The sequence below is a fragment of the Protopterus annectens genome, chromosome 4.part0 (genome assembly GCF_019279795.1).
Source record: "Protopterus annectens isolate FY-2018-M chromosome 4.part0, PAN1.0, whole genome shotgun sequence".
In the NCBI taxonomy this organism is placed as follows: domain Eukaryota; kingdom Metazoa; phylum Chordata; order Ceratodontiformes; family Protopteridae; genus Protopterus; species Protopterus annectens.
The window spans coordinates 675,831,465-675,853,694 of NC_056733.1; the positions used below are offsets into that span (position 1 = coordinate 675,831,465).

Sequence of the window (22,230 nt, forward strand, 5' to 3'; positions counted from 1 at the left end):
GTATCACATTACATAATAACAATGTGTGATTTTATTTGCCCCTAATAAAATATAAAAGTATCACATTGCATAATAAAATGCGTGATTTTATATCAGCTTAAAGTGTGAACTTAAGCATGTATCTAAGAGGTAAGAAATTCTGAAGGGTGTTGTATGAAATACCTTGAAGAAAATTTTCTCCAAAGACAATTTGTCCCTCACCCACTAGGGCTTCAGTTTTGCAGACACACACAACAAACATAAAGGAAAATGTGCACGTGCAGTTTCAGGCACCTTTTTTGTTTACTTGTAACAGTTTGTTGGGAAATAAATATCATTGATTGGACTTTGCCATTACACTTATGATTTTGTGGCTGAAAAGAAAAAAAGAATTTTTTTTATTGTAGGTAGCTGATAAAATAGACTGTATTCTGGTTCAGAAATTTGAATCTTCCAAATTTTTGTAGGCTCATACAAGAGTGGATAACCTTATGAGTGTATTTTTTAAATTCCTTGCTTGTGTTTTTAAATTAATGTGGACACAGTGTAAATTGGTTTTATTATTCTCTGATAATGTCACTAGTAGTCTAAGTTTTAATTTAATATGTTGCCCTTCGAATTTCTGGCACGGTATCTGTTCCATTGTCATCAAGACAGTTGGATATCTGTATTTCAAGGAACGGAGGAGTACTCCATAATTTAGTTAGCTGAGAGATGTGGTATGGTTGACAAGTAGTTGGCAAAGATTATACTTTGCAGAATGTTCTGTAAAATTAATTAAATAACTTCTATTTTTAACTTTTAAATAGTTTTTGTTTCCTTACTGGATAAAGACATTCAGTAGGTTGGGATGTGGGATACTTCAGTTCTTTTGTTTAAGCCTGTGGTAGATCTCTTTCATACATCACATGATTTTAATGTATAAAAAGCAATATGTTGTAGTGGTTGAGAAGTTTATAGGTAGCTCCTAGGCATACAATCCAGGAGACCCATTGAGAAGGTTTGACCGATTTCCCAGTTGCCCCAGAGCACTAAGTGACTTGCTCAGAGTCAAACAGTATGCAGATGGAGGCTGGAGGAAACAAACCCTGGACTATATATAATAGGTAGCTTTTTAACTCATAACCTTAATCCTTTGTGCTAACTAGCAGCCTGCTAGGCAGCAAAACTCAAAACCTCGCTTTGAATTCTTTAAAAAAAAAAAAAAAAAAAAAAACTTTCACACACTGTAACTCGGAGCATGTGATTTAATTTCCTTTATTGTTTCCCTGAGAAGGACACTTTTGTTGACATTGAACCTGTCTGTGCACCTTTAGATTATTCTGAGGTACTTGTAGCTGGTAAATTAGCAATAAGAAGAGCCCAGATGCCTCAACATCTTTTCAGTGTAATATGATTGTATAGGCAAGCTTCATGCAGTTGTGCTGTGCAGTGGTTCTTCCCGGGCCTCTGCTGAAAATTGGCTTAGTTCCAAGTCGGACTTTCCTGCTAAACAAATGATAAGTAAATAAAAAATAAAAACAATTCTAGTAAAGCCTCTACGAGGAAGATCTACAAAAGTAAATGGAAAAGATTCTCTATTTACGCTTTTCAGAGTGAACTGGACCCTTTCACTGCTCCTGTATCTGTGGTTCTATTTTTCAAGGTGCTAGTTTTTCCACTGTCAAAGTGCAATTAAGTTGTATCTAATTTTCACTCTGGGAAAGTACTTTGTCATTAGCTTCTTCAAATTTGTGCAAGGCCTTTTTAAAAGGTGCCTTCTTCTTTAAACTTCCATTGAAGGGGACCTGTCACCCCCCTGGGATTTGACATTCGTGCTGCAAGGGTTAACTCAGAAACCTTTTTAACCATCAGCTAAGTGTGATTTAAAATTTTTGTCATAAAAAATGGCCTTTTTCGTAGCCATTGCATCTGCAAGACAAGTTTCTGAACTCCAGGCTCTTTCTTCTAAATCTCCTTATCTTATTTTCACAAAAACAGGGTTACCTTATGAACAAATCCATATTTTATGCCAAATGTAGCAACTGAAAACATCTCAGTCAAGCCATTAACATGCCTGTCTTATCCAGTTTTGCTAACAAAGGAGAGTACAGAATTCAGGGAGTCAGAATAACTCTTTGTCTCTTTCTCCCTGAACAGATTGGGATCCCCATTTTCTAAAATTACCCTGACCAAATGGATTACTGATTGTATTTCCTTGAAGCATTCAGTGAGGTCTCTCCCTACCAAAACCTACTACAGCAGAGAGTTATCTGAACTAATTGGGACCTAGGGTAGTTCGGATAATCAAACATATAATTGAACTGGATAAAAAACTTCTAAAATCGTGTTTTTTTCTGTATGCAGGAATACACTTTTCAACCATTCAGCGATTTCAATGGACAATAAAAATATTTTTCACACACATGGTTGACAGGCGAGATCAGACAGGAGTCCCCATGGACTATGATGTTTGCAGATGACATTGTGATCTGTAGTGAGAGTAGAGAACAGGTGGAGGAGACCCTGGAGAGGTGGAGATATGCTCTAGAGAGAAGAGGAATGAAAGTCAGCAGACTAAGACAGAATATATGTGTGTGAATGAGAGGGAGGATAGAGGAATGGTGAGGCTGCAGGGAGTAGAGGTGGCGAAGGTGGACGAGTTTAAATACTTGGTATCAATAGTTCAGAGTAATGGTGAGTGTGGAAGAGAGGTGAATCAGAGAGTTTAGGCAGGATGGAGTGGGTGGAGAAGAGTGTCAGGAGTGATTTGTGACAGAGGAGTACCAATAAGAGTGAAAGGGAAGGTCTACAAGAGGGTAGTGGGACCAGCTATGTTATATGGGTTGGAGACAGTGGCACTGACAAAAAGGCAAGAGTGAGAGCTGGATGTGGCAGAGTTAAAGTTGTTAAGATTTGCACTGGGTGTGACAAGGGTGGATAGGATTAGGGATAAGTATATTAGAGGGTCAGCCCAGGTTGGAAGGTTTGGAGACAAAGCCAGAGAGGCAAGATTGTGTTGGTTTGGATGTGTGCTGAGGAGGGATGCAGAGTATATTGAGAAAAAAGATGCTAAGGATGATGCTGCCAGGTAACAAGAAAAGAGGAAGGCCTAAGATAAGGTTTATGGATGTGGTGAGAGAGGACATGCAGGTGGTTGGTGTGACAGAGCAAGATGCAGAGGACAGGAAGAAATGGAAACAGATGATCCGCTGTGGCGACCCCTAACAGGAGCATCCGAAAGAAGAAGAAGCTTGGCTACAAGCTCAAAAAGCATGCTCAAGCAAATACGTATAATGTTTACATATTCAGACTTTGATTTTTCCTACCCAAAAACTTTGGAAGGCTGGTTCTGATAATTGATGTTTCTGATAATCACACTGTAAAACACATTCTGCTAGATCCATGGCTACCTCTCCCACTTTTTGGTCTAGAAATTCTATTGATAACATTTGTGCAACAGCTACATGCTGTAATCCTCCTACCTTTATTGCTCATTACAAACTAGATTTGACATCTGCGGTGGTACAGCGGTAGCGTTGTTACCTCACAGCAAGAGGTTCTCCCGTTTGATTCTCGGCTGGGCTTGGGAATGCCTTCTGTGTGGAGTCTGCATGTCCTCCCCGCGGTTGGGTAGCATTCGAAAGACATGCGTGCATAAATGGGCATGCCTTGGTTGAAGGTTGGGCGTCGAGCTGGCACCTCGGCATTTTGTAAAAAAAAAATCTACTGCCAATCATTAGCGGACCAGTGTTCCACTGTGGCGACCCCTTACCGGGAAAAAGCCGAAAGACAAACAACAACAACAACAAACTAGATTTGAAGAAGCAGAGCTGCTTTTGGTTCTGTAATACTTCGGAATATCCGTCCATGAGGACCACCCATGATTCATGAAGCTGGGACTGTCCCCCCATCATTGAGGAGTGAATGAAAAGGATATTAAAGTTATATACTCACCATAACTATGCATCTGTGTTGTCCATTTTCATTCTTCCTCAACTTCCTACACTCCTTCCCCTTCATTTCATCTTTTGGAGTGACTGTATGGATATTGTAGAACCTTTTGTTCCATGTTTGAGCCCCAGTTGTGCTATTTCTATTTTTCTTTTACTATGTTGTGATCTTATTAGGCAGCAAACTCAATCTGAGGTATAGCTAGTTGAGTGGGGCATTATGGGTAGAGGTAGAGGGAGGAGCTCATCAGTTGGATCCAAGAGTCTGGTGTATGTGGCCAGGTCGGATCCGATACCCACTCATTGAGGAAGAATGAAAATGGACAGCACAGATGCGCATTTATAGTGAGTACATAACTTTAATTTTTCTTGTTGTTTTATATATATATATATATATATATATATATATATATTTATATATATATATATATATATTTATATATATATATATATATATATATTATAGCAGTTATCCTATTATCTTGTTGTTTAGTCTAATAGGGTTGTAACTTTTGTCCTCGTACATAGTTTTTATGTGCTGTATTTTCTGCTGACTTTTCTCATTTTTTTCTGTCTTAAAATGTGAGAAACGTCAGACTTCAGAAAGTGTTCGGAGTGCGGACACAAGTTGCCCCCTCAGGGCCTACACACTAAGTGTGACTATTGTCTTAGTGTGGCTCATCTAGACATGGACTGCAAGTCTTGTGCAGCATTCAGTGCAGGTCACTTTAAACACAGCAAGAAAAATTAGTTGTTAAGGGGCTCCTTCCAGCTCCAACAGGTGCTACCCCTTCATTTCCTCCTTCTACCTCTTCTAGCAAACAGAAGGATAAAACTGAGGCAAAACCTCATGCCAAAGAAAAGGAAAGAAGTAAATCTGCACAGAAAACTTAAAAAAAGATATCACAGGAACCGACCACTTCTGTCAGTCCTGACCTAGAAATCCCAAGAATGATGGAACCGACAACCTCTCTGCCTTGTACTCCAAGGACTGCTTTTTCACCAGATACAGTGATGTCTAGACTTCACTCTCCAATACTTCAAGATAAGATATTATCTTGACCCTCCCCAGTGCCATCATCCTCCACTCTGTTATCTAGAAGCCTTACAGAGATAGACATTGACAGGATGATGTAATTTTTGAATATGTAGGTACATCTAGGGGTTATCCTGGCACTGTCCCCTGGGAAGGTTCTGACTGTGGGCCATCTTAACACATCCATACAAGAAACAATACTGATCCAACCTCTGGCTTTGGGTTCATTGGAACTGATTGGAACTCCTTTGTCATTGCCAGAGATCCTGGCATTTACGACACCAGACACATCTCAATCTCTGTTGTTGCTGATACCATCAGATCAAGATGAGACTCTGAGCTGAGCTTCGAGGGTGTGATTCAACACAGAGGTTCTCAGACCTCTCTTTTCCCCTCAGGGCCTCTACTTTAGATAGCTCAGGACTGAAATATTCAGAACCAACGCTTGTTGATACCAAGATTTCCCTTTCCTCCTTGGAGAGGAAGGAATTATCAGTGCCAATGGCAGCCTCTGCTTTTGGAACTTTTGAAAGGGTTTTATCATCTTCCAAAGAGAAGGCAACTACTACTCCAGTTCCGTCCAAACCCAACCTGCAGTCTGCTTTTTCTCTTCTACATCCAGTTGTATGGGACAGCCGATAGCATTAGAGGAAATTTGCTTTTTCAGTTCCCTGTCTGATTCTTCTGCTGAACCCCCAGAAAAATTACATAGAGCGTTAACATCTAGACTCATCACCAGAGTCCTTCCACAGAATATACTAACTTAGAGGAAGGAGAAGGCTCCGTTCGCTCACTCTTTGAAGATGTCTCCTTTGAAAATATTCTAGAATTAATGAAACAGGGGTGGTTGGTGATCCCAAGATCCTTCTTTGGATGAGTTGGTATTCTTGGAGGCTTTTGGTGCTGGACCAGCTTCATCCTGGATGGTACTGCCCATTGACCCCCTTACAGACTTAGTGGCTCAACAGGCATGGAAGGACCCCAGTTTGGTGGAACCCATTACAAAAAAAGCTGATCACATACTGTATGCCCCATCTGATTGACAGGAAGCCCTAGAGTAAGGAATCGCTAAAAAAGAGCTATCACTGGAAAGCTGTTCTATCCATCCCCCTAATAGAGAGTCTAGGGTGATGGATAGATATTCTTACAAGTCCTCACACAACTTCCTCCTGAGCCAGCTAATAAGGTGGGTTTGAAATGTCTGTCTTGGTAAGCTATTTTTCTAGTCACAGTAACTTCAGCCAGACAAATGTCAGAATTACAAGCCCTTTCACTAAAACCCCCATGTCTGGTTTTCTACAATGATAGGGTTTCCCTCAGAACCATTGCATCCCTTATACCTAAGGTGGCATCCGATATTAACCTTAAATCTATAAATCTCCCTGTATTTTTTTTTCAAGATACTCAAACAATAAAGTAGAATGCCTACTGCGTTTACTGGATGTTCACAGACAACCCAGATTCTGCATTCATAAAACAAAGGATTTAAGAAAAGATGATCAAATATTCCTTTCCTTTGCTAGACCAAAATTAGGGAAAGCAGTGTCTAAAGTAACCCTATCAAGGTGGGCTGTCAGATTGTATCTCCTCCTTATACCAAAGAGAAGAAACTTTGCCTTTAGCAAGTAAACCTAAGGTGCACTCAGCAAGCAGTTCAGCCTTTAATAGAAGTTCATCAGTTGATGACATTTGTGCAGCGGCTGCTTATGCAACAGTATACACCTTTGTGGCTCCCTATAAGTTGGATGAATAGTCAAGATCATGTTTGTTTTTTGGCTCCACCATACTCAGGAATGTCCTTTCTTGATATCACCCAGTTTGAGAGCTTGGGATTCTGTCCCACTTTTTTTGAATAAATGAAAATAGACAATATTGGATATGAAAGTTATCTGCTTACCATAATGTTAGATACATGTTGTTTCATTTTTGTCCCCTTCAAACTCCCTCTCTCCAACCCCTTCCAAATTGTCACCTTTGGCTTCTAGATGACTGAGTGGAGACTGACTCCTGTCTGAGCAAGGTCTCTTAAGACTGAATTTCTTTCCACAGCCACTAGTACGAGTATTATGGGTAGGGAAGAAGTCAGAGCTCTGGAACTGATAAGCTTGAGATCCGTGGAGAGGTCGGAGCTTGTTGGATCCGACAACCTACATGTTTGAAGTGGCCAAAAATGAGACAGCATGGATCTAACATTATGGTAAGTTCATAACTTTCGTTTAATCACTTGTAAGTCAATTTGTTCCCTGACTATGTTCCTTTTTTATTTAATTATTTGTAGTGCATAAGATAACAACTCAATAGCTTGAAAAATACATTAGGATCAATAAAGTTTAGTAAACAACCAGCAAAAAAGGTCTAAAAAAGACTAAAAAAGACCAAAAGGAAAAAACAACAAAGATTCCACGTAGAAAAAATATTTATTCCATAAATCGTTTCTTAGCGCCTCGGCTACCACAGCCTTCAATGAGCACATAAATCATGGTGAAACTTCATTCCCTTATATACCCAATAATGAAAAAATCAGTTAATTAATCAATTAAACAAAATAACATTTAAAGAGACTCCATAGACAAAAATACAGACAAATCTCAGATAAAAAACGTATATAAAAACATTAAGCAGCAAAATATACCTTATTAAAATAGATATTTCAAATTAATTTCTATTTTTAAACCATTAGGTGATGATGTATTATACTTTAATATAAAAATAGATTTTTTATACAATAACATATTTTTTAATAACTTGTAATCACCCTTTTTAACAAAAATCTGCTCTAAAATAGTGGCTTGTAATAAATCCGCATTGCTATTATGAACTTCTAAAAAATGTAATGCAACCAAATTTTCTGTTGCCCCCCCCCCCCCTAATGTCTGGAACATGCTCCTGCAATCTAACCCTAAATTTTCTTTTGATTTCTCCAATATAAAAAAGATTGCAAGGGCATTTGAGACAGTAAATAACACCATCAGTGTAACAGGAAAAACATTGATTTGATGTAAATATTTTATTATTTATTTTATTAAATGTTAGCTATATTAAAGGGCATATATTACAACTATAACAAGGTATAGTGCCAAAAGTTTTTAATGAAAGTTTTAATTTGTCAATAGGGCATATATAATATGCTCTAATCAGAATATCACCCAAACTTTGTCCTCTTTTATAAGCAATTTTAGGATTTACAGGAAGAAATTTACTCAAAACTTTATCTTTCCTTAAGAATTTCCAATAATATTTCACTATGTCCCAAATTTTCTTACTCATTAAATTATACGTAGTAACAAAATAAATATCATCTTGCTGTACTTTATTATGCTGTTTAGATGTATTAGACTGCATGGTATGTCCTTCAGTAACCATTATAAACTTATTAATAGATTCCATAATACATTGAATCGTATAGCCTCTATGTAAAAACATATCAACAAGTTTATTAATTTGTCTTTCTAAATCCTGATAATTATTACATAACCTAGACAACCTTACTATTTCTCCGTAAGGTAAAGATTCAATTGTATGAAGAGGATGACAGCTGGTGCCAAACAAATATTGGTTCCCATCAACAAATTTTTGATGAACAGTAGTAAGTATAGATTCATCTTCTCTACCCACTAAAGTAATCTAAAAAAATAATCTTTGTCCCTACTTGTAAACCATCAAATTTGATATCATAATTATTATTATTAAGTTCAGATACAAATTGAATTACAGAATCATGACCTCCCTGACACAAAAAAATTAAATCATCGATGTATCGAAAATATAACAGCACATGATTCTGTACAAAACTGTTAGTATAAGCATAATCTAACTCAAATTTAACCATGAAAATATTGGCATACATGGGGGCAAAAGGTGCCCCCATGGCAGTACCTTTTAATTGATGATATATATTTTCATTAAAACTAAAAAAATTGTTTAATAAACAAAAATCAGTCAAATCCAAAATGTAATGGTAAACCGGGCAATCACCCAAAAAGTAATGTAAAGCTCGCATACCATCCCAATGGTTAATATTAGTGTATAAACTCACCACATCTAAACATACCCAAAACATATCTTGAGTCCAATATACATGTGAAATTTTATGAATAAAATCAAAGGAATTCTTAATATATGAATCCAATTTTTCTACATAAGGCAATAAATGTTTATGTATAACTTCCTCTGCATTTTGTAGAAAATATTAGTAGCTGCCACAATGGGATGACCAGGGGGACTATAAGGATTCTTATACAGTTTTGGAAGACAGTAAAAAGTAGCCAGTTGACAGTTATCTATGTTAAACATAGTATCTAAATCTTTTTTACAAAAGTAACCTAAGCGTACACCTTTTTCAATAAGAATAGTAAATCGTTTTATCGAGTTTGTATATTCCCTATATTCACATACTTGATAGGTGGATGTATCACTAAGATGTTTCATACATATATCATAATATTGAGTATGATGAAGTATAACAATTGTATTGCCCTTATCAGAAGGTTTAATAATAAGGTCATTCCTATTCATCAACTTCTTCAGAGCAAACCATTCACACTTTGTCATATTAAAAGAGCAAGAACTCTTATCAAAAACATTTACTAGTTGTTGTAAAGAGAAATATAACATTTCAGAAAATTGTGTGATAGTACTATTAATATATGGAGGAATAAATTTTCTTTGATACTTAATACCATCTGCATTTAAAAGAGTGTAAACATTAGCTACTGTGGAATCACAATCATCAGAAATACAAGAGAAAAAACTGTCAGTACTCAAATCGCTTTCCAAACTGCAATTTTCATTATAGTCATGTATACATCTATTCTTCTGAGAAAAATAATATTCTAAATGTAACTTCCTAATAAATCTGAAAATTTCTTGTTTAATAACATGATATCTTGGAATAACTGTAGGCACAAATTTCAAACCTAGCTGCAAAACAGATATTTCTTCATCTGATAATACAAGACCCGACAAATTAACAACATTAGAAGCATAAATTATAGGAGAAGTTAAACACACATTAGTTCCGTCTACTACATTTAGAAGTCTGTTTAAATTGTCCTTCACTCGGTGGAGAACAAACACTAATTCCGTTTTTCTTATTGCCTATTTGGTTATTATCTGCGTAGGCTTGAAAACGCTGTTTATGAGCTTGTGGATTCTGTGCATCTGGCAAAGGCGGGAATTCGGAGAACTCCCCTTTAGAATCAGTAGTAAAACCTGCTCCTTCCGAAGAAGCAAAAGAGACAGAGAACTGTTTCTTATTTCGATTGTTATTCTTTCTCATTGATTTAAAGCGCAAATTAGGTTGAGTTTTCCACAAAAAGGCCCGCCCATTATTGTAATCACGAATATCTCTTTTAATTTTGGTAGATTTAAAATCTACCTGTTCATTTTCAAATTTATTTAACTTATCTTTCAGGTTTTTAAAGATGTCACTAACCTTTTGTTCACCTATCTCAGCAAGCAAATCTGAATGCATGTTCTGTAACTCTCGTTGCAACTTATTTTGGAGTCCTGGAAGGCAAAGTTTAGCAAGCAGGATTCAAGATTTTGTCTTTCTTTTCATATGAAGTGCAATTTGTAAGTCCTTTTTTAATGTACAGGCAGCAAAAAAAGGAGCCTGTATGCCCTTTTTCCTTTGTATATTTGTTTTCACTGTAGATCCGTGGACACTCAGTTGACCAGTTTGTTCTTCCTTGGAATGAGAGTCTAATACTAGTGAAGTACCACCCATGGGAAGTCATCCTCTGGCAGCTGATGTGCATGCACACCAGTATTCATGAGAATTAGTTATGCTTGCTGCCCTTCATTTTGGCTTGTAATGCCTCCCATACCCCCTCCCCTTCGTGGAAGTGGTGCAGCTGCAGCTTGACAGAGCCAAGCACAAATTACTTGGCTATTAAGTTACATATGGCATACCAATGTCACCAGCCTCCCTTCCTCCTCAGGATGAGTGAGCTGACATCAAATCTCAAGCCTACACTCCCCAGCCAACTTTTCTAGCACCTGGGTTGCTAACCCATCCTGAGGTATCTGAGCTATATACATGTCTTAACCTGTATGCCTCAGAGCCTGCTTTGTCTTTCTGATCATTAACAGCATTTATTAGGCTAGCCAAGCACTTGGGTATTTATTTTAGATACTGTAAAATGAGTAGGGAATGTATAAATTCATGCTGAATCTTTGATTTCTTTTATTCTTTTGTACAGATATCACAGTTTCTACAGTAAACGCTACTCCCGTGCTTTATACCTAGGTGCTAAAGCCATTCAGCTCAACAGTAATAGTGTTCAGGCCTTACTGCTGAAAGGAGCTGCACTTCGAAACATGGGCAGAGTGCAAGAGGCAATCATACACTTCCGTGAAGCCATACGTCTTGCACCATGCAGACTTGATTGTTATGAAGGCAAGTGCAGTAAAGCAAATATGTGATTGCATTTGGTGATGGTCTAGACATAAGATGAACAGCAATGAGATTGTAGTTTATTGAAAAAAACAACTTTTGTTAAACATACTTTGTTTGTCTGTGTTGAACTAACTAAAAATTTGTAAATTCCAAAGGTATGGTTGCAGTTCTGGTGGAATGAGGAAAGTATATTGTAAGTTTAATGAAAAAAAAACACAGAAGACTGCAAAAGTTTAGACAGCATTGTTTGCTTTTGCATCTGTTTTAAGTTTCAGAATTTTCAGTTTATGGAAACATGTTACCATGCTCCTTGTTCTGAAAATAGATCTTGTTTTATGTGGATTTTTTTTTTATCTTTGGGATAAAATCTTTATAACCTACACGTGAATGGTGATCAAATTAGAATGAAGTGCCAGATATGTAGGCAAATCACTGAGGATTGAAGTCACTAAATAATTGGTTCATAGATTAGTACTAGACTAACTGCCTTGTGGGCCATTTTTAAGCTTAGCCACTTACCCCATTTGAGAATCAATCCCTTCACCTTGTGTCTGTAAGGTAAACACCGTAACCATTATGCCAACCTCCCTGACATCCATTTGAGTTTCAGAAATGATATCCTTAAGAAAATACAAGAATGCATAGATTGTGCTATCCCAAACAAAACCAAGACTCACTCCTCCAAGAAAAGGAAACCAGTCTGGTGGACCCCTGCCATAAACAAGCTATACAATAGAAGGAGGAAACTAGTACAGAAAAGGGTAAAATCCCAAGAAGGGAAGACATCCCTGATCAGTATCAGCAAAAAACGACGTTCCCTCATAAAGTCATCCAAGGCTAGCTTCGAAAGAAAAATTGCCATGGACTCCAAAGATAACCGCAAGGCATTTTTTAGCTATGTCAAGAATCTAAGTGGCAATTCTCAGATCTGCTCAGAGTTAGTGCAGAATGGCACAAAATACACTGAACTGACCAATATAGCCAACATCCTGGCAGACAGGTTCAGTGCAAACTTCTCACACCCCCCTCTCACCCCCAAAAGGGCCCATAACTATACCAGAAGAATGTAGTGCCCCTGAAATCACAGACACTCAGGTTAAAACAGCCCTCACCAAAGCCAAAAACACAGCATCAGTGGGACCGAACGGTGTCCCAAGCTGCGTCCTACACGAGCTCAAAGATGAACTAATCCCACACCTAAACACACTGTTTAAACTCAGCCTCTCCACAGGCTACATGCTCACAGAGTGGCGCACAGCAACGATTATTCCGCTCCACAAAGGTGGAGCCACAACAGACCACGGGAACTATCGCCGTATAAGCCTGACTAGCTTGGCCTGCAAAGCTATGGGGCGCATCATCATGGATCTCATTAACAGAGACATTGGAAACCTCTAAATACTGGACCTTACCCAGTTCGGCTTTAAGGGCAGATCATGCCTCCTAAACCTGGTGGACTTCTTTGAGACAGTTAACAAGGCCGTAGACTAGGGAAAGGTGGCCCACACAGCCTACCTAGACCTCGCAAAGGTCCTTGACACCATTCCCCATTCATGTATTATAGACGAGCTCACCAGCCTGAACATAAACCCCTATGTCACAAGATGGGTTGCCAACTGGCTCACGGACAGAACCCACATGGTAAGAGTTGCGGGAGCTAGGTCTGACTCTAAACCGGTTACTCAGTTCTAGGACCCCTCTTGTTTGCATATACTTCTCAGAGGTACAGGCAAGCACAGGAGGACTATGGCTGACCAAGTTCACAGACAACTGCAAACTGGGGCTATAATTGACTCTCCGGCTGACACAAACATCCTCCAAAAGGGTTTCACTGAGACGGATACCTGGTGTCAAAACCATGGCCTCACGCTAAATGCCAAAAAGTGCATAGTCATCCCCTTTGGAAAAAACAAAGTACCCACAAACTACCACATAGGTGGTAGCCTCCTAAATACGGAAGACGTAATAAGGGATCTGGGGACCCAAGTAGATAGTAACCTCTCCTTTGATAATTACATTGCCAAAGTGGTTAGAAAATCCTTCTATGTGGCCCACCTAATCACAAAAGTGTTTGCATCCAGACCAAGAGGTCATTGGGCCCCTCTGCGCATCACATCACTCATCAGACCCATCATAGAGTACAATGCCCCATTTGGGATGTACCTTACAAGACACCTGCAACAACTGGAAAGACCACAGAAGTACCTCACGAAGAGGATCACTGGCCTCAAGCAGATGCCCTATGCAGCTCAACTGAAGAAACTCCAGTTGTACTTGATTGCATACCGCCTACTCAGAGGTGATCTCTGCCTGACCTACAAGGCCATGTCCAACCCAGAACTGATGGACATGCTCCACCTAAAGAAAACCATATCCCCTCGAGCCACACACTCTAGGGATCTAAACCTCACCACAACAATAAATAGGACGTGCTGGAGGGATAGATTCCTGTCCCAGAGACTTCCCATGCTCTGAAACAAGATTCCAATCTACATTAGGCAGAGCTCCTCGCTAACCCTCTTCAAGAGAAACCTTGACGAGTGGATGGGAAATAGAAGGTTTACCCCAGGGATGACTTCAATGGCTCTGCTGAACAAAGGCACAGGGAACTAATCTAAGGGGGGCGGCGAAAGCCAGCACATTCCGGCTAGGCTTATAAATGCCTTCGGGCAGATAGCCTAGTACTTACCTGTGAACCTATGAAAATGTATGCAAACACAAATCCTGTTATTCTAGCAACTTTCTAAATTTATAAGAGCAATATTTAAAATTTGTTCATATTTTTGAGTCTTCGTTCCTCCATTATTTTAGGCTTTGTCCAGAGTTCCTGGTTAAGAAGTTGAGAGGTATTGAGGAGGTTGGGTTATAGAAGTGTCTGTTAGTAGCTGTATGTAGGAATAAATCATGTGAGCTAGAAGTGTACCAATTATACTTGAAATACAATTGGCAAATTGTCATATGGGTGGAATTATCTACTGTCACAAGCTCTGTGTTTGATCTTAGGCTCAGTGAGTTTCTCACTGCCCCCACAATCAGACTAAACTGTGAAATTTTTGTTGACTTTCACAGCTCTTCTTGACATGTGCACCCTGCATTTACTGTTCAGTGCTTTGCGGGATAGGACTGAGCTATCTTTCCATGCCCGCCCCTCTACTTCCTGGGTGACCCCACCGTCAGATGCCCTAATTAAGTTGATTACCCAGTGGGCTTGGAAGGCTCCTGATTCTACAGAGACCATTCCCTGGAGGCCAGATAAAAGTTTAACATCTACAGAGGATTAGCCCCATTTGTCTAAAGGTCTAGCAGTGGATGCCATGGTGGTGGTGGTGGCAGCCACCAAGAAAGAACTTGCCGAGGAGAGTTCTACTGTCCATCCTCCTAACAGGGAGTCCAGGACAGTGGACATATTTGGGAAGCAGGTTTTTGCCTCATCGACTGTCACCTAAAGGTTCTTGAACTTCTTGGCACATTTTAGTAGACTCCAGTGGGATCTGATAACTGAGCTTTCAGACAGGACAGGAGCTCTGTCTGACATTGTTCGGGACAAGGTTACTTCACAGCTTGCCACCATGGAGTCCATTTCAGACTTGTCCATGCGGCTCATTGCCCATCCAGCCGAGGGGACATCTAGGCCGACCGTCGGTTTTGAAGTATTTGGATCAAAGGACTCTTGGGGTTGTGGGGTCAGCGCCATTGGTACCTTGTACCTCGATGCTGGCCATTGCCTTGAGTGCATCGAATATGACCGGTTTGGATCTGAGCTCTTAGAGCTGTAGCCTCGGCTTCAGATCCAAGAGCGTGCTGTCGGTGCCGGGCTTGTTAGAGCTCAGCCACCCCCTCAGTGTCTCGGCCCCAGCGGTCTCAGCTCAGACACCCCAGTCTGGTCGATGGGAATGGCTCCCTTGCCACCTCTCAGGATGTCCGTTTTCCATCAGCCTTCAACGTGGTGCAGAGAGTTCTCTCAAGCTCTTCAAGACCCCTGACCATCTCATCCTCGGACTCCGCCCCAACTTCCTCTGCTTTGGGTACGGTTCCGACCTTCCTGCCATCTCAGAGACAGCCTGTGCAGAGTTTGCCTCAGGAGACCCCCTCGCAAGACCAGTAAGAGGTTTTCGAGCCCCTCCCAGGGAGTCCCCCTGAGGATGTTCCTCGAAAACGGACTTGCAAAAGGAGGCATCTGGACTCCTCCCCAGAGTCCCTCACCAAAGACACTGACTTGGAGGAAGGGGAAGGTTCCCCCTGTCAACCCCCCAAGGATGTCTCCTTTGGAGACATCATGGAACTCCTTCACCAGAGGGGGGGGGGTCAACCCAAAAACAAACTCGGCTGAGTCCATGTTCCTAGAGGCATTCAGCACCAGCCCATCTACTTCCTGGCTGTCCCCTCCCACAGATCCATTTGTGGACCTCATTACATCTCAGGTGTGGACGGAGCCGGACACCATGGATCCTATTCCCAAGCATCCTGATAATGTGTTAAGCCCCCCTTCAGACAGGACTAGCGGCAGCAATGGGTCCCCTGCAATTGTTATGGTGCTGGCTGCCGCCACCAAAAAAAGAGCTCATGCAGGGGAGCTCTGCGGTCCATCCTCCTGACCGGGTGTCGAGGACCATGGACCATTTCGATAAGTGGGTGTTATGCTTCAGCATCCTTTACTATAAGGGCACTGAACTACATGCACACGTCATTTGACTGCAGCGAGACCTAGTCAAGTAGGTCGCTGAGTTGCCCCTAGACCCTGTGTTGGCGGAGGGCAAGAAGGTGTTCTCCGCACGGATGGCCACACTCAAAGCAGTAGCTAACACGTCCATGTGTCTTCTCATCCATGCTATGCAGGGAGCCGCCAGGGCAGCTGGTTCCGGCATTGCAATGAGGCGTCAATCCTGGCTCCAGCTGTGTCAATTCATGGAACTCTTCAAGGCATCTTTTGCAAATACCCCTTATGATGGTTCTTCCCTGTTTGGGAAGACAGTTCATGACACATTGGTCCAGAGTGAGAAGGACAGGAAGGCATTGTCTGCCATCGGGATCCGCTTCTCTGCCCCTCAAAGATCCTTCTCTAGGAATTGGCGAGAGACATGGAAGATGTGGATGTTCTTCATTCCACATTGCTGCAGTCCTAACTATTGGGTAGTCCGCTGTCCAGTCGGCCCGAATACCAAAGTATATGGCTGACGTCGGTCAAGGCGCATTAGACTGACGTCAGTACGTCAGGGTACTAATGCGCATGACCGACGTCATATCCTCAGTCTTTTTTGCCGCATGGTCCGATGCAGAAGCAGTTTTGCGAGTGCAGGTTGGCGTTCTGAAAGTTTCTGAAGTCAGAGTTTCAGACCGAATCAAAGTTGGCTAAGTACCCGTTGGGAATATTTTGGTTTTTCTTGCCTCAGTATTTAACCGGATGTCAGAAAAAGTGAATAACTGTATTTCTTGTGGGAAACAGATACCTCATAGGGATTACCATACTTTGTGTATACCTTGTTTAGGGCCTGAGCACGACGTTGTTGGATGCCGCTCTTGTGCTAGATTTAACAAACGCACTATTAAGAGAAGGTTAGACTGTGCCAGGTTAGTTTTTGGGAAGCGTTGTAATTATAAAATGCCGTCGGATGCTCCGACGCCCGCTTCGGCCAAAAAGCGCAAGGACAAAGCAGCAAAGCCTAGAGTGGAGGAACCGACAGTCCCGGACGTCGGTTCTTTAGAAGGCTCAGTGGAGCCGGAGGTTTTGCCAGGAGTTTCTTTGGAGTCTCAGGGTGAGACTTTACTGTTACAGGATGTGTCCTCTCAGGAAGTAGGCCAGGCTGAAGGGGCTTCTCAGGTGGCTGTTCTTCCCCCTCTTCCTAAGGTGGTTAGGGCCTCCCCTTCTGTTTCCAAGGCTTCTTTAAAAGGCAGGCCTAGTTTAGCTTCAGTGGGGGTTTCTCCGAGTGTGTCAGGGTCTTTGCCTAAGAAGCATATGCTAAAAATGGCAGAGGATTTGATTACTATGATTAGAGGTTCTATGCCCCCTCCTGATAAGAGGCCTAGGGTGGAACCTGAGTTTGAGAGTTTTGAGCAATGTTCGGAGGCTTCTGAGTCTTGGCTGAAGACTTGCAGGAGTATCCTCCTTATTCTGATTCTGATGTGGATGATTCTACTCCTTCAGCTTCGCCTCCTGAGGATTTTCATTTTCAGAGACTCTGCATTCCATGAGGGAGCATTTTAAATGGGAAGGTCAAGATTTCTCTGATTCCAGGAAGAGGCTTAGGGAATTCTTGTTTTTACCCCAGCATAGGCCTTTAGCTATACCTCCTGTTCTGAATGTGGTAGAAGATGTTTTGCAGAGGCTTCCCTGAATCCTGATTCTTTGCCTCCTGCCCCAGTTAAACCGGATAGGTACTATAGGGTGCCTGAGGCTCATAAGTATCTTTTTAAGAGTCCTAGGGCAGACCCGAAACTGTCTCTCAGGGGCCTAAAGGTGTGAAGGCTTCTGTTGTTAAAAATCCTGTTCCTCCTGATAAAGAGGCAAGGGCTTTGGATAGATGGGGAAAGAAAGTGTATACTTCTTCCACTTTAGCCATGAGGGCGTTGAATTGTCAGTTTCACATGTTAAAATATCAGAATTATCTCCTTTCACAATTGAAGTCTAAGGTGGATGCTCTGGCTGAAGGTATTGAGTGTAAAGAGTTGCAGGATTTAGTTCATGTGTCTGAACAGGTGGGTAAGCATTCCTTGCAGTGTGGTTTTGATGCTGTGCAGGCCTCCTCGAGGGTGGCTGCCACTGGTTCTGTTCTTCGAGGCACGCCTGGTTGAGAGATCAGAATTTAGCTGAGCATGTTAAGACAAGGATTTTGGATGCTCCTTTACAGTCTGATGTGTTGTTTGGTTCGCCTGTGGAAGCAGTTTTAAAGAAAATGGAGGACAAGGCTAAGTCTATGCAAACTGTTAAGGATTTTTTGCAGGTGCAGCCTCCAAAGTTTAGTAGAAATTGGCCTACTAAGGGATGGACATATCCTGCTTATGATTCCCAGTCTAGGGGTAGGTCTAGACGGGGTAGGGGCAGAGCTCAAGGTTCTTTTAGGCCTAGAACAGGGAGTTCACCTGCTCAGACTTCTGGTGAGGGCAGGGGTCAGTCCTTTCGTAAACAGACCCAATGACCTGCCTTTTCTGCTGCCAGTACATTCTCGCCTGGCAGCACCTTTGGGAGGAAGGCTGTCTCTTTTCAAAGAAAATTGGGATTTAATTACCCATTACAGATGGGTTCTGGATATCATTCACCACGGTTACAGGTTTTATTTCCATACCTTGCCTCCTTTCAAAGGCATGCCAGACATTCCTCCTCTACAAAGACAAGAGGCTCACAAGCAAATTTCTCTGTTACTCCAAATAGGGGCCATTCAGCCAGTTCCTGTGCCAGAAAGGGGCCTAGGATTTTATTCTCGCCTGTTCCTAGTACCGAAGAAGGGGAACACGTGGAGACCAATTTTGGATTTATCTATCCTCAACACTTATCTGGACATTCCCAAGTTCAAAATGTTGACGTTACAACAGCTTTTACCTCTGCTGGGCAAAGATCACTGGATGGTAACTTTAGATCTCAAGGAAGCTTACCTTCATGTGCCTATCAGACTAAGTTGCAGGAAGTATCTGCGTTTTCGAGCTGGAAATTCTCATTATCAGTTCTCTGCATTGCCCTTTGGCTTATCTACTGCCCAGAGTATTCACAAAGGTTCTGGCTCCAGTGATAGCTTACTTCAGACTAAAAGGAATTCAAATCTATCCTTACTTGGACGACTGCCTGATTCTGGCTCAAGAAAAGGAAGACCTTTACAGCATTTGGAATATGTGATAGCAGTGCTAAGATGCCTAGGGTATTCTGTGAGCGAAATAAAGTCCAGTCTAGTACCCTCTCAAGACATGTGCTTTCTGGGTGTGAGACTGAATACAGCAGCCCAGATGGCCTTTTTAACCCCGGACAAACAAAAGAATCTTTCCAGTTACTTCCATCACCTATCTCTTCAGTCCGGGCTGACTGCAAGGACAGTCCTTCAAGCCTTAGGGTTCATGGCATCTTGTATTCTGGTGCTTCCCAATGCCAAACTGCATATGAGGAAGCTGCAATGGTATCTCAAAAATGTATGGACACAGCACTGCCAGGAATTGGACACTGTCATTCAAATAATACCTTGCATTCAAAAGGAATTTTTGTGGTGGGCTCAGGAATGTCACCTAAACAAGGGACTCTCTGTGACCCGGCCAGAGGCGAGTCAGATTCTAACGACAGATGCCTCAGACATTGCTTGGGAGCTCATCTAAATGGAAAGTGGATACAAGACAAGTGGCCTGCCAGACTACAGCATCTACATATCAACATGAAAGAGATGTTAGCAGTCCAGTTTGCATTAATGGCTTTCAAGAGGTTACTTCTTCCAGGGCAGGTGTTGATTCTAACAGACAACACAACTGTCATGTGGTACATCAACAAACAAGGGAACACATTCTTACCCGTTGTGCAGGCAAGCAATGATTTTATGGGAGACTGCGCTCAGCTTGCAACTAACTCTTCAGGCAAGGTTTCTGCCAGGAGCACAGAACTCCTTAGCAGATGTGTTAAGCAGACAAATCATGGATCCCCACAGTGGAAACTGGATCTTCATGTATTTCACAAATTGACAGTGTCATGGGGAACTCCAGACATAGATCTGTTCGCTTCTCCACTAAACCACCAGCTGCCAAAGTTTTGCACAAAGAGGTTTCATCACACAGCTTGGAAAGTGGATGCTCTTTCTTTCAGTTGGAAAAATCTTCATGTGTATGCCTTTCCACCTCTGCCTCTTCTCCCAAAGGTGCTCCTAAAGGTCAGACAAGACAAGCCAAGGATGATTTTAATAGCTCCAGATTGGCCTCGGCAACACTGGTACCCATTACTGAGGAGTCTGGTAAGGAAACCTCCATGGCCTTTACCTTTGATTCCACACCTGTTGTCTCAGAGGGACGGTCACCTGCTCAATGTCAAGCTCCACTCTCTTCATCTAACAGCCTGGCATATTCTGTTTTGAAACACAGCAGGTCTCAACTTCCTCAACAAGTTTTAAATGTGATTATGGAAGCCGGAAGACCTAGTACAAGGAAGGTGTACTCAGAAAAATGGAAGAGATTTTTATTTTGGAGTGCAGCAAACAATTTGGAGATTTCTGAGCCTAATTTGAATGTGGCTCTTCAATATCTTACTGAGTTATTGGACAAAGGTTTGTCTTTCTCTTCCATTAAGATTCATGCTGCAGCAATTTCAGCTCACTATGATTGTGATCCACCATTGTTTTCGCATCCTTTGTTCAAGCAATTTCTTAGAGGGCAAAGAATATAAGACCCCACGTAGAGCTCCTACTCCTGCTTGGGATCTCAATTTTGTGTTGGAGAAACTTACTCTACAACCTTTTGAGCCTCGGCTACTGCTGACTTGAAATACTTGTCATGGAAGACTGCTTTTTGTTGGCCATTACTTCTGCAAGAAGGGTTTCTGAGTTGCAGGCCCTTATGGCGGTTGAGCCTTTTTGATTTTTCATAAGGATAGGGTATCATTACGCACTAATCCTTCCTTTATGCCTAAGGTGGTTTCTAGTGTGGCTTTAAACCAAACTATTCATTTGCCTACTTTTTATGCAGATCCCCAAAATAAAGGGAAAAGATTTTGCACACTTTAGATGTACACAGGCAATTGCGTTATTATTTAAGCAGGACTAAGGATTTTAGGCAGTCTCAGCAGTTGTTTGTTTCTTTTGCTTTGAGTTCGCAGGGCAAGCCTGTGTCAAAACAAACTATTTCTAGGTGGATTGGGTTTTGCATTGCATTCTGTTATTCCCATCATGGCAAGGAGATTCCAGCTGGGATTAGGCCTCATTCCACTAGGGCTACTGCCACTTCAACAGCATTTCTAAGGGGTGGCAACTAAGGATATTTTGGAGGCAGCTACTTGGAGTTCAGTGCATACTTTCTCTAAGCATTATCACCTTCCTCTCTACTCTAAGTCTAGGGCTGGTTTTGCCACAGCTATTTTGCAAGGCATGTTGTCAGCTCCTGTTTCCTTATGATTTGCCAGCCTCCCTTACCTCTGCTTTGGGATTCTACCCAATAGTTAGGACTGCAGCAATGTGGAATGAAGAACATAGTACAGTTTTGTACCTACCATAAATGTAGATGTTCGAGGATCCACATTGCTGCAGTCCAATCCTCCCTCCTTCCCTCTGTGTTTAGGGGTGGTTGTGTAGGTGAGGTTATATTCTGGTACTTTTGTATATATTGTACATATTTTTGGTGCAGGTATGTTTGGAGTTTTTGGTATTGGCCTTGTCTTTTTAGGGTCTTCTGACATCTGGGGCAAGAAAAGACTGAGGATATGACGTCGGTCATTCGCATTAGTACCCTGACGTACTGACGTCAGTCTAATGCGCCTTGACCGACGTCAGCCATATACTTTGGTATTCGGGCCGACTGGACAGCGGACTACCCAATAGTTAGGACTGCAGCAATGTGGATCCTCGAACATCTACATTTATGGTAGGTACAAAACTGTACTTTCTGAAGGTCTCAGTTCTCCCGGGACACTCAGGACTCACCTTTCCCCAGAGGCAGAGGTCTGAGGAATTCTGGGTCTCGAGAACCTTTCTCGGACAGACTTGTGCAGCAGCCCTGAGGATCTGCTGGACTGCTCATCTCTGGAAGCAGTCGGGGGTCACCTTTCGCTGCACCCAGCGGCAATGGAGTCTGTAACATCAGACATTTGGGTATTACAAACTGTATCCAGAGGTTATTTTATCCTGTTCACCGATCCACCTCTCCCACCAATCACCTCCCAGAATTTTGACCCGCACAAAGGGAGGCAGCAGCTCTAGAAATAGACAAGCTAC

The 22,230-nt window shown here is 41.7% G+C and overlaps 1 protein-coding gene across 1 annotated transcript in view; it reads left to right on the forward strand.

Annotated features, from left to right (window-relative positions):
• ANAPC7 (anaphase promoting complex subunit 7) overlaps positions 1–22,230 on the forward strand; it is a 1,515,510-nt gene that overhangs the window by 1,055,087 nt on the left and 438,193 nt on the right. Inside the window, exon 8 of the mRNA XM_044068647.1 lies at positions 11,151–11,347. Coding sequence (XP_043924582.1) covers positions 11,151–11,347 — 197 coding nt within the window. The remainder of the gene's footprint in view (positions 1–11,150; positions 11,348–22,230) is intronic.